General features: G+C 36.4%; 1 protein-coding gene across 3 annotated transcripts in view; it reads right to left on the bottom strand.

Moving 5' to 3' along the window:
* DMXL2 (Dmx like 2) overlaps positions 1 to 13,709 on the bottom strand; it is a 156,388-nt gene that overhangs the window by 45,407 nt on the left and 97,272 nt on the right. For all 3 annotated transcript variants that reach the window (XM_070422857.1, XM_070422866.1, XM_070422876.1), the window contains exons 18-22: positions 10,505 to 12,181; positions 7,766 to 7,876; positions 4,337 to 4,506; positions 950 to 1,047; positions 339 to 504 (exon numbers count right to left, since the gene is read on the bottom strand). In XM_070422857.1, coding sequence (XP_070278958.1) covers positions 339 to 504; positions 950 to 1,047; positions 4,337 to 4,506; positions 7,766 to 7,876; positions 10,505 to 12,181 — 2,222 coding nt within the window. The remainder of the gene's footprint in view (positions 1 to 338; positions 505 to 949; positions 1,048 to 4,336; positions 4,507 to 7,765; positions 7,877 to 10,504; positions 12,182 to 13,709) is intronic.

The following is a 13,709-nucleotide window of genomic DNA, read 5'->3' as shown; positions in this document are numbered from 1 at the left end:
AGGAGGTTGTGACCATTTATATACTTTAAATAGTTCAGAATCACAATATGGCAAGGAAGAAGATATTCATAAACCATTTTTTGCCATGTTTCATACATTTATACTTGAAATGCATGTATTCTTAAAATGAAATATTCCCTATGTAAAATTTTTATTTGTGTTTCTCACTTGAATTTATTTATAATTTCATTTTTCACAGTACCACTATTTAAGTTCAGTAACTTCTGTAGTTATTCTCTGTCCTTACAAACATATGACAAAAATTACAATCTCCTCTACAACCTTTTCAGGTTTTCAATCTCTTGCAAGTATTGCATAGCATATTTTCTTATTTATACCTCTATGGCATCTTTCAATGAACCAGCTAACAAGAAAAAAGCAGCAGACTGTTCAAAGCGTTGTTTTCCAAGTAAAGAGAAAGCATTTTTCAAAGCAGCTTTACGCCATCTATCTTCATTAAAGTTGTGACTGAAAAACGCTGTCATTTTTTCCTCATGCTGTGACCTGGGAACCAGAACACAAACACCAGTGGTTAAACCAATTTCAAATATTTTGAATCCTTTACAGAATGTTTAAAAATGAAAAATAAAAACCACAAAAATCAATCTAAAAAGAGAACAATAACTTCAGTGATAAGTATTTATTATCAGCTTCTCTTTCCTTCTAATAAGGAAAGCTCAAATTACCCTATGTATACCTAAGTAGGAAACAAGAGCACTTTTTTACTTTACAAAGTATATTTATCAACTTTTTTTAAAACAACATCCCATTCTTTAGGTAAGCTGAAACAATATTGTACCCACCTTTCGCAGATAAAAAAACCAAAGCCCAAAGAAGTAAGCTGATTTGATCAAGCTCATGTATCTAAATACTTTCAAAAATATTAAGTTTCTGATTCAAAGCACAATCTTTATTCAACTAAATTATGTTAAGTACTGAGACAACTTACCTAAACAGACCCCACACTACTGCTTTCTTCTTCATTGCAAGGTAGAATAATGCAGCATCCAAGGCATCATTGTTCCTTTGAAAAGAAGCTTTGGCAACCTAAGTGGTAAATAAAATACTATATTAAATTAACCATTTAACTAAAAATTACAACCAATTAAACAACAGTTAATGCTTCCCTGCTATTTTCATGGCTGACAGAAACTATGGAGACAGGAAAATGTGGCTCTATCCTACAATCTCAAGTATCTTATAATACACTAGAGGCCCAGTGCACTAAATTTGTGCATGGGTAGGGTCCCTAGCAGCTGTCAGCTACCAGCCGGGGCCTCCCTTGCCCGGCTGCCGGCTGCTGGCTGAAGCCTGCCTTCATTCCGTGCTGCCCCTTGGTAGTCAGCAGATGTCTAACTCCTGGTTGGTCAAACTCCCACCCATAGGGACAATTTGCATATTAGCTTTTTATTATATAGGATGGGTCAACCATCTGATATCAGTAATAATAAAAGTAATAAAAATAAACACCTTTTATTTATCTTATTGAATCACCGCAATCTCTGAGGTACTATTATTTCCATTTTAGCTATGAGACACAGAAAGGTTAAGTGAATTGTCTAAAGTCACACAGTAAGGGGTAGAAAAGGGATCAGAACCCTGGTAGTAATAAAATTGTCTAACATAGGAAACAATAAAAAAGGCAAAGTGAATATTTAATAGATGTGACTTTTTCTTGAAAATCAAACATATTACATCTCTTAATGTTTTATAGAAGTTAAAATGGTAACTTCTATGGTACATATGATTTCACAATTAAAAGCTTTCAACTAATACTGATACAGACATCTGTGAATAAATATTAATTATACAAACACATTTATAAAATTACAGACAAAAATAAAAGTTCCAGGTTTTTTTTTAATGGACTTTTTAAAAAGCTAGTATTTAGTATTTTTCAATCAAATTTTGACAATTCTGAAGGATTGATACATTCTCTCTAGCATGTAATTAAAATACAGAAGGTTGAAGGTCTATTATTTTGAAGGGCTTACAAATATTAGTTCTCAGAAATTTCATGAGAAAAAGTCTTAATGAGCATGTAATTCTTCTTGTATTATAAGTGATAATGTCTTTGAGCCATAAAACCAAAGTATCTGATTATATATAGAACCAATCAACTCAGTATTAAGTTTATTGATTTTAGAGAGAGGAAGGAGGAGAGAGAGAAAGAGAGAAAACATCGATGTGATAAAGAAATATTGACCGGCTGCCTTGAGCACTGGCTCAGACCAGGATAGAACCCACAACCTGGGCATGTGCCCTGACTGGGAATTGAACCTGCCACTTTTGGTACACGGACAACATTCCAACCGAGCCACATGGGCCAGGGCAACTCAGTGTAAGTTTAAAAATTAAGTAAGTAACATTATTATGTATTTTATATTGTTTTGAATAAAAATCAAATAGACCATCTCTTATTTCTCCAAGATACTGAGATAACCTGAGCAAATCACTAAGTTAAAAGGCATAATAATAAAAAACAATGGATGTTTTATTAGCTTACATTGACTGATAGGGAAGCAGGAAGCTACTGAAGCATGGGAAAGGGAAAAGACACCTAAAACTGCACCATAAAAATGCTTTACTCTCAATACCCTTTTATTTCTCTTCCCCTTTTTTAGTATTTTCTCAGCCTTCAATCACTTAACTTAGTATTCCAATGTTTAATAATTTTTAGAAGAATTTTTATTCATCTTCAGTTAAGGATTTATAATACACATCTCAAGGCAAAACAATTTACATATCCTTTCTGATTTAATTTTAAGCAATACATTACTTGTGGAGATATAGATACACACACACACACACATATCAGAAATATCCTATATAATAAAAGCACAGTATGCAAATTGTCCCCTTGACCGGGAATTCAACCAGGGGGCAGGGCTGGCTGGGGGAAGGGAGGGAGGCCTCAGCCAGCTGCTGCCAGGGACCCTACCAGTGCATGAAATTCGTGCACTGGGCCTCTAGTTTAATTATAACACAACACATCACTGACAGGAAATTAAAGAGATCTTTTGTAGGCAATATCTGAAACATTTCAGAAAAAATATGTCTTCTTTTTCTTAGGGACATAAGAAATTTCATGCAGATACTTACTGTGTTATTTATATAGCAATTAACTTTCCTACATACCAGAAACTAGATTTCTTGGTTGGTGTGAGAAAAATTCCTTCTGACATTTGTTCCTATTTTGAGAGAAATGCGGGTATCTTATTGGCTGCCTTACAGGTAGCAGGAAAATGACACTTTTATACTCACACTTCAAACTGTGATCTGAAAACCATGAACACCAGAATCACAGGACACTAATTAAGAGAAAGAGGCCACAGACCTACCATAATGAAATGGGAGTGGGACTAAGGTGTTGGGGGGTATGCATTTTAAATAAGCTTGTCAGGTGATTCTTTGACACTAAAATTTGAGAATTATTATTGTAGAAAATAAATTCCTCTTGGGAGAAATACATTCATACTTCACAAATGCAGTATCACTAATTGTACTTAAGGAATTTTGATGGACTCCTGAAAAGTAAACAATGAATAAGAATTACACTTTCCTAACCCTGACAGAGTAGAAAGGGCGCTTCTGACACTTACAATTGATGGGGAGTTTGGCTGGTTACCTACCTTCTCTGAATCTTAGTTTCATCAGGTGAAAAACAGGGCTGGGGCTGATGAGATGATGAAATAATTTATGAAAAGCAACTAGCACCAAACCTGGCAAACAGTAGGTGCTCAATAACAGTTAATTTCTGCAACACTGAAAGAACTTGCAGCTTCCACTAACAAAATTTTTAACAATTTTTTTCCCTAAAGGGAATCTACCAGAAAACTGGTTCCAAAAACCTGTCTTAAAAAATGTACAGCATGTTTCATTTGCTGCCATAGATATGTCCTTCAAGTGCACACAAATAAAAACTTTTTATTGAATGTTATTTTAAGTGTGCACAGGAAGCTTGCTGTTTATTATACAAGCCATGCAGAATCCTTTACATAAAAAGAATGATTTTTCTATGCATATAACTGACAAGAACTTTACTTTCTAACTTTAGATTTTTTAGTTTCTTAAATTAGAACATACCTTAACAGATAGCAGAAAATATTGCTATTCCATAGTATTATAAACTCAGTATATATAGAAAAAGAAAATTGACATACTGCATAGCACTTTATAAAAATCAAGTTTTGGAATCTCCAAAAAGTTTTAAGAAATTTCAAGATCTCAAGATATACAAACTAATTCCCTACTACAGATTTTTCTTGAAGATAATATATTTTATTCTTCAAGAAAATACATTTTTAAAGTTCAAAATCCACTAAAGTAAAGTTACCTTTTCAATGCATCTTCGGAGAGTGTTAATATTCCTGACCCACCAACCAATTCCCATTGCTCTTAACTCAGACCACTGAGGGTCTCCTCTCTGAATTGCGGGAATCATATTAATCAGTTCTTCCTCAGCCTCCGAATGAAAAGCCCAGGCAAAATGGCAAGTAGACACACCTAAATTAGAAATATAAATAATAACCTTCAGAACTATATAAAAAAAAAAGAACAAAACAACTTTTCAAAACAACTTTTCATATAGCCATGTGTTCATTCATTCTGAAAAGAATGAAAGGAAGAAAGGAAGTCTTTCATCATTCAGGATTTTTATACTATAAGCTTCTATATATAAGATCAGTAATAGGATAAAAAATTAAAAATCTCTCCCTTTTTCCCCAAACATACTTGCGTTTGTTCCCCTACAAAAATAGAGACACTATCTCTGGATCTGTTTTTGTTCATCAGCAGAGGGAAGGTAGGGGAGGGTGGGGATAAGGGGGAGAGATCAACCAAAGGACTTGTATGCATGCATATAAGTCTAACCAATGGACACAGACACCAGGGGGGTGAGGGCATGAGTGGGGAGGTGGGGGGAAGTTGGGGGGATAAGGACACATATGTAATACCTTAATCAATTAAGAAAAAAATTCCAAAAGAAAAAAAATAGAGACACTAAAACTTACTCATTGGAAAGAAAGATATCTGAATATCAAGCCATTCATATGTACACACATCAAACTTATCAACAGTGAAAGCTTTGGTGGAGTCAAAGCATCTTGGCCCATGAGCTTGGGCTGATGTTTCACGGTTCCTCTTGCTTGCAGACTGTATCCTTTAGTACTGAATACTGTAAACTGCCCCATTCATCTATCTGGCCAAAGAGCTAAATATCACGTTAAAGGAAGCTCTAAATTTCATGCAAGTTCCAGGGACTAAAAGTCAGGAGCTACATTCCTCTGTGTTTAACACTTTAGTTGAAAGTAGTTTAAAGCTGCCTAATATTGATGGGATATGGCAAATTCTTTTTTGCTCTGGTAGAAGGCTGACAGGGATCTAGATAACAAAATGGGCTTAGTGACACCATCAGACTTGGAAGTACAAATGACTTTATCAATAGTTTACTGATAACACTTTACTACTCCACTTAGAGCAAGTGAAGAGGAAACATGAGGAGAGTGGACCCTACATGGTTAACAGGTAGTGAGAATGCTGGGAAGAACCCTGAAAAGTCTAGGAATGAAGCCAGATTGGCCAAAGTAGCCATCTATGTGAACCCATTTTGTAAACAGAAATATCCGGGGTCAATGATAGTCACATTACAACACAGGCCTCTCAATGCTATAAGGCTATCAAAATTACTACATATAAGTTTTTTCACTAACAACTATGTACTATAGAAATCTTACATGTAGCTTAAAGCTTATCTAATAATTACTGCTTTAAAATAATTCCTTTAGAAAGTATAAAAGGAAAAAACTAATATGACCATTTTGTCTATCTTTTTTTAAAATATATATGTATTTTTTATTGATTTCAGAGAGGAAGGGAGAGGGAGAGATTGAAACATCAATGATGAGAATCATTGATTGGCTGCCTTTCACACGTCCCCTGCTGGGGATTGAGCCCACAACCCAGGCTGTGCCCTTGGCCAGAATCAAACCCAGGACCCTTCAGTCCGCAGGCCGATGCTCTATCCGTAGTGCCAAACTGGCCAGGGCTTAATATGACCATTTTGAATAATAATCATGTCTTTTAAAATTTCCATTGCTAGTATATATATACAACTGTTTTGAAATTATATCACAAAGTTAATGCAGTAAGCCTTGACTGCCACTACAAATTTAGAGGGGGGGGAAGGTGGACAAAATTAAATAACATCAATTTGTAATTTTTCAGAACCTATAAGGCAGATTAATTTCCTCACTATTTAAATTTTCGTCTGATTTAAGAGATAATTACTACATCAAATAACTGACACTTTGCTTTAGAAAATGCTATTAGATAGCAATGCAAAAGCATACTTTGCTGATATAAAATGTCTAATATAAAAGAATAATACACAATATATTATATTCTATACCCTTAAATGAAATTTGATTAATGAAATTTTTGAAAATGCAGAGGCATGTTGAGGGAATTAAACTCAGAGAGCAAGATTAAAAGCAGTGAATGTATTTGGAAACCTAACTATTAGAGGTGAAAAAAGGTATTAAAAAGAAAGAACAGAGGCACCAACAGGCAGTTTTGGGTTTTTTAATTGGTTATCTCTTATATGTGCCCTGACCAGGAGGTCAAACCTGCAACTTTGGCATATCAGGACGATACTCTAACCAATTGAGCGACCCAGCCAGGACACTGGCACTCATTTTTATTTGCCTAGCAATGGCAGGCTATTCCTTGCAGTTTATCTCTGCTCCTCTTAACTTTTCTATTGAAATACTGGCCACTTATCTTTTTCCCTGAAAACTGTTCCCAGGACCATCACCTACAACACCAGTCCCTTCTCATCTCCAGTTTTAGCTGTATTAAAGGAAAAATGAAATTTGACAAAGTTTTAGAAATTTAAGGTATTTTAAATCTCCCTAACCAATGCACACAATTGCCATTAAGTGATTCAGTACCATCTGATTACCATTTTAAACGAAAATTAAAAACATCAAGACATTTTTTAAAACCTATCTGAAAGGCATAGATTGTTTAAAATGATAATAAAGTATTGGCAATGGGTTATGTTTTGGCATCATCAAACATTGCTTTCAATAATGTAAATTAGCACAGTCTTTCAGACTAAGAGTTAAGAATTTTCAAGCCCTGGATTCAGTAATACCACCACTAGAAAACTAACATGAGTAAATAATCATTAATTCCAACTCCATTAATGAATAGTTCTATATTTTGGACAGGTCACTTTGAACTCTAGTTTCAATTTTTTAATCTCTAAGTAAGAGAACTGATATAAATCCTGTGTTTCCAAGTAGCATGTGGGGCAGTATGCTGGATGTATGCTGGATTCCTATATGGAAATATTCCTGAAATATCATCTTTACTTGTGAATAAATAACTTAGAACATAATGCTTATATTAAAATAAACATACATAATAACATGTAGGGCAAAATTTATAGAAGTTTTAAAGAAAAGACAACAGATGTCAAAGAAATTCAGGACCACATTGGGATACAATGTCAGGTTTACTGCTAAGCTACTATACCTTTATTGAGTAATGTCTAAGAAACTGAAATATATGAACAAAAGTCATGGAACAGAACTGAAAGATACACAGAAAAATGGTAAGTGGGTACTATGTGACAGGAAGGTATTAAGTCTAGGTTTGCATATGATTTACCTAATGTTTATACACAAGTATGAATACACCACACCAACCACTTCTATACTGAATAAAAGTTGTGCAAAGGTTCAAACAAGCAGTTAAATACCTTGATGAAGAAGCTGTACTCGGTATAAAGGAGGCAGTGATGTCAAAAGGCATGTGTGCAAGCGCATAGCTAATAGGTATCTCAAACCACACTCATCTAATGTATCTCCTCCTATAAAGTAAACAGAAAATATGTTTAAGAAAAAAAAGGAATACAACAGGTCACAAACCAATCAAAAGTTAGAAAATAAATAATAAATTTAGTTAGTGATAATTTACACAAAATATATAATTTTGAGTGTATTCCTTCATGAATACTTTGATATCTTTATAAAAAATATCTTTACAGCTCTGGCCAGTGTGGCTCAGTTGGTTGGGCATTGTCCTGTGCACTGAAAGGTTGCTGGTTCGATTCCCAGTCAGACCACATGCCTCAGTTGCAAGATCCATCCCCAATAGGGGGGCTTGCAGGAGGCAGCCGATCCTTGCTTCACTTTCACATCAATGTTTCTCTCTTTTTCTGTCTCTAAAAATCAATTTTAAAATCTTAAAAAAATGTTGTTGAGTCCCTGGGATAGTGTTACAAAGTGAAGGTTGAATCATAACCTTAATTCCAGAAATTTACTTTTTAGTTAAAAGTTTAACAAAGGTATGCAAGTGTAATAAGTTTAATCAAAACAATAACGACTATTAGAAAAATGCAATGCAAAAGTATTAACAGCACAGTGACTGCCACTTAGGAAGTACTCAGAGTTTGAATCAAATTGTCAAAGTTCAAGTTCCCGCTCTACTTCCCATTAGCTATATTCATTCATCCATTCATTTATTCAACAAACTAAGTATCTACTACATGCAAAGAATGGTTTAGGTACTGGAGATTTGGCACTGAATAATAAGGCAAAGTGCTGATTTTCATGGCGCTTATATTTTAGGAGACAGAGATAACAAACAAATAATGTGTCTAGAAGAAATTACTGCCAGGGAGAGAGATAAAGCAGGACTGAGAAAATGGGAATACTGGAGTGAGTTCTATTTTATATAGTCTGACCAGGAAAGAACACCAGTAAGATGACATTTCAGCAGAAATCTGAGGAGGTAAGGGAATGAAAACACACATAAATCTGAAAGAAGAGGATTTTACTCAACGGAAACAATATGTGCAAAGACAGTGAGACAGCAATGTACTTAGTGTGTCTGTGGGACAGCAAGGAGGCCAATGTAGGAGCACGGAAGTAAGCACAGATCACAGAGGGCCTTGTAGACCACTGTAAGGATCTGGCTTTTATTCTAAAGTGAGGTAGGCAGCCACTGGTGTGTGCTGAGCAGAGGAACTGATAGCATTTGCCAGTGAGAGAAAGCAGAGTCAAGAATGCCTCTAAGTTGTCTCATCTGAACAAATGGAAGAATTCATTTACTTATAATCCATTTACTGAGATGTTCAACTTATTTAATCTATGAGCTTCAGTTTCCCACTTGTGAAATGGAGACATTAATTCCTGCCTTCTCTACCTTAAGAAAGTTCACTGTGACCGGGATGAGCCATTTTATATTGCCTAGCCAATGATATAGTTTTGAATCATGAAGTTTAAACTACTTTTCATGGATTGTGGCATAGGCCTACTTTCTTAATGTCCCAGAGTAAAAACTCTAATATATATTAAATTATACATAAAGGCTTAAGGCTATTCTAGAAAAAATGTTGCTCTATCATACACAAACTCATAATTATTAGAATTTTCTAAATTAGCATGGTCGGAAAATAGGTCACAAGGCAAAACCGTCAAAGGTCTCTAGTTATTTTAATCTACATAGGTGAAAACTTTGGGATATATTATAAGGGTATAAACCTCTATAAATATATATAATTTGGTGGCTTTGAGGAACAGTCCTTTTTCCTCAAATTTAGAAATCTTGTGAAATAGTTAAGAGCACAGACTTGAAGGCAACGAACCACATACCAACCCCAGTTCTGTCACTTACTACCTATGGAATCTTCGATAAGTCACTTAATTTCCCTAAGGATCAGTGTCTTCATCTATAAAATTAAATATAGTAATAGCTACCTATTAGAAGATTATTATGCTAAATAAATATGATCAAGTACATAAAAGGCCTGGCACATGGTAACTGTTCACTCCTCCACAATTTTATTGAATAAATGATTGACCATTTTTGGTGTCCTTTGCTAATGCTATCATTTACAATCAAAACCATTACCTTCAACTATCTGCATAAAAGAGAACAGAATCTAGTTTCAAGAGGCAGCCAAAACTCTTCTGGTTACAGAATTAATTAAGCACGACACACATTATATTAAGATGTGTAAAAACCTCCTTATGAAAAGACTTTGTGGAGAAAAGTAGGTAACTGTAAAAATTATTTATACCTAGAAATGGTAAAATAAACAAGTTGAGCCAGTGCCTATAAGCCTCATGGCTCAATAGTAAAATTAACAAATTATTATGACTAAAAGTAGGTAAATAAATAAACAAATCATAAAAGTCAATCTGAAAAAGCAAAAGACTATATCCAAAATCACACAAAGGTTTCAGTGTCAAACTCATATAGGAATGCACATAGATATTATGAATCCATGAAGTCATAATCATAAGTCATGGCCTATCTCAATTGTCTTTTCTTTCACAACTAATCATGTTATGTAACAGTAATTGTCTATTAAAGAGGTCTTTTCCCTGCAAGGTTAAAAGAAAGACTGCAATTTAATATGTGAGTCACTACTTAGATAACACAAATAGTTCTATTAATGATAACTTTATAAATTTTTAGTAAGAATTTTTACCTGAGTAACTCTTATCTCTGTTTTCATCAAGCTCAGTACTGGTGGTAGCCACTGTATCAGCCAAAGCTACAAGGAACATCTGCTCCAAACGGGTAAGGCCTGGCAGACTTGAGTGCATAAGATGACTTGAAAGTACCCTAGCATGTTCTTGGCCAAAATAAGCTGGTCCATATTGAGAAAGATTTATTACTTTTGATTTTTTTTCTCTCTTTTCTGGCTCTAAATCAATATCATCTATTATTAGATCCTGTATTTGGAACAGCTGTGAATACTGATCCTCTGGTTGACTTTTGGTATGATCTTCATAGCTTTGTGGTATTTTTGTACTTTCTTCTGAAATTCTGTAGGTTGTATCTTGATCTGCAGCAAGTAATGCATATAATGGCAGTGGAGGAATAGAATCTATCTCAGTATAATCTCGAGTACCATCTTTTCCTATGGTGACTGCATCCTTTGCTGTACTGCCACTTACACTAATGGTTCGAGAAAAATGTCGCTTACTTCCTTCTCCAGCATCAGCATCTCTAACTATTGCAACTTCACCTGCAATACATTTTACTAAATGAGAGAGAATAGCTTTAGCCCTGCGAACTTTCCCTAAATCCATCAATTCTAACAGTTGAGTTGGATGATATTGTGGGAGAGTAGGGGAGAGTACATGTGCAGCTTCAAATAGGCCACCATCTTGCACTGCAGTTGGTGAACAAAAAACATCATCAGTAATAGCAGCTCCTTCAGCAATACTTTTTCTTGACAACATGTTAGATTTAAAGGCAGAATGATCTTGTATTGCAGTCTCTTCTGTATCAGGACTATCAGCTTCAGTGTCTCCAAACTTGACAGCATGCTTCCACTGTGCATATACCTGCATTTCACAATCCATCCCTACCACCAATATTCCATCTCTTACCCAAGAGAGAGAGACAGGCAGTGAAGGTGTACCATCAACGGAAGACACTAAGTCTATAGATCTAAGAAGAACCCATCTTGACCTAACTCCTTGCTTGATGCTACCCCCTAGTGGTAAAGTAATGACAGCTACTCCATCCTTACAGTTGGTTTGTTCAGTCACAATTCCTGAAAGCCGCCCATACATGAAGATATTAGCACCAACCCCAACAGTGAGGATGTGGGAGCCATCTTCTTTTGATACCCAATCCAAATGTACTAAATGCTTGATATTCGGAATAAGACATCTATCCTTGTTCAAAAGGGCATCTGATTTGCTGTATACAAACAGATTACTGTCAACACTGATTCTTGAATCAATTACACTCCCAACCCTGATCAAGTCATCAAGGTGAATTGTTTGTTCTAAAGCCCATTCTGATCCTCCTGTAGATTCACATTCAAATATGCAAACATGCATGGAAAATTCTTTGGAAACAAAACCATTGTGTTGGATAGGTTGTTTGTAAGCCACTGCAAGGCGACCTGTGTATGAACAACTAACAGCAACTGGTCTTCCCACAATGCTCACTGTACTGCTATTATCTTCTCCTTCATCATTCATCAAGGGCCATCTCCTCCAGTGGTAGGTTTCCTTCTCATCACTTTTACATTGTACGTTGGTTTCCATACTACATTTCCAGAAGCGTACTTGGTTGTCAGAACAAGCAGTAACCACTAAGTAAGGTGCAAGGCACACTGGATAAATTGATGAAGAACTCAGATGGCCTTTAAAAAGAAAAGTATACAGTCATAATAATAGAACCACAAAATAATATGCTCATAATCAAATTCTGGAATGTGATCAATCCAAAGTCTCTATGACTTCTTCAAAATAACTCTTCAGTTCCCCACCCCCTAACTAGTGTGTGACACTAAATGTCCATTGGCCAAAGGTATCAGAGTATTGAACAGCTCATTGGTAAAATCAAAATATGCAATAATAATCACTTAATTTATTTTTAGGTCATTACGAATAAATAAGGCAAATATTTTATTAAAAATTCAGTTCAATCTTTAATAAATAAATCTATTACCTGCTGAATTTTATATTCTTTTGCCACAACCTGCCTCACTGGACTTTCGTTCTCTTATCTTTTATCACTTTCTTCATAGGTGCTTAAGTAACTTTTACAATTTGCCCTTTTAATGTCCCTAATCGGCACAGAAATAATCTAGACCCTAGACCTGTTCCTACCATCAAAATGTTTTCAGACGGCTAAACAGACTGCTAAATCTCACTCTTTTTACCAGATTTAATTCATGCTCTCTTAACACTAAACCAGACCCTCATATTTATTTCTGGCTGCGAAAGTCTAACACTGCCCATCTATCATCCTATAGTTGAAATGTAATCTATATATATAACAGAGGAATATGCAAATTGTCTGTTACATCATCACATCACGACTGGATCAGCAGGCTGCGTCCCCGCCCTCTGCTCAGGCAGCTGCAAGGCCGGGGGTAGAATAGGATACGATATGAGGGGATAAGAAAGGAGAGGGAGAGGAAGGCAGGCCTGCATGCAGACAGGCTGAGAGGAGAAACAGAATACAGAAAGGGAACAAGAATATGATGCAGGAATGGAAAAGGGAAGGAAACGCGGGGCTGCATGCGGGAGGGGGGTGGTGACCGGGGGAGGTGGGGTCGGAGCAGGTGCACCCAGAGAGGGGCGGGGGTGCAGGCTGCACAGAGCGGGGAGCCCCGCCCAGACATGGGAGGAGGGCAGTGGTCCTGGCACAGGCTATTGGCAGGGAGGTGCCCACGGGTCTGGGAGAGAGTGGTGGATGGTCCAAGGCCTTCTGGTCAGAGGCACTCCTGCTTTGCGGCAGCAGCACCGGGCAGTGCGGGCCTCGGCCACCCTCGCTGGGCCAGGCGTCCCAGGCAGGGAATGGGAGCAGGACAGCAGTGGGGAGGCTGGGGAAGGCTGGACAGCGAACACCTGGCTGGGCTGAGCCCTGAGCTGGGGGTTAATGCCCCCCCCTCCAACAGAAGCTTTAAGAAGGGAAGGAAGGAGGGAAGAACTTTATAAAAGAGTCAGTAGAGAGCAGAGTTAACCCCTAGAGTGCCGGGGAGCGCAATCACGCTCCTCCTATCTTTCGCCAAAAGTGCCGGGAGCACTATCGCACTCCTCCTGTCTTTTGCAATATCTTCATTCATGTATTCAAAGTCAACATTAATTTTATTTTAACGTTATATGTTTTGTTCAAATTTTTTTTCTACTAGCATTTTATAATACAATCAGCAAACAAATATG

The sequence above is a fragment of the Myotis yumanensis genome, unplaced genomic scaffold (assembly GCF_028538775.1).
Source record: "Myotis yumanensis isolate MYYU_CA2020_CCGP unplaced genomic scaffold, mMyoYum1.0.hap1 SCAF_1, whole genome shotgun sequence".
In the NCBI taxonomy this organism is placed as follows: domain Eukaryota; kingdom Metazoa; phylum Chordata; class Mammalia; order Chiroptera; family Vespertilionidae; genus Myotis; species Myotis yumanensis.
Note: the sequence above shows the minus strand (reverse complement) of the source record. Positions and strands in the feature narration are given on the sequence as shown.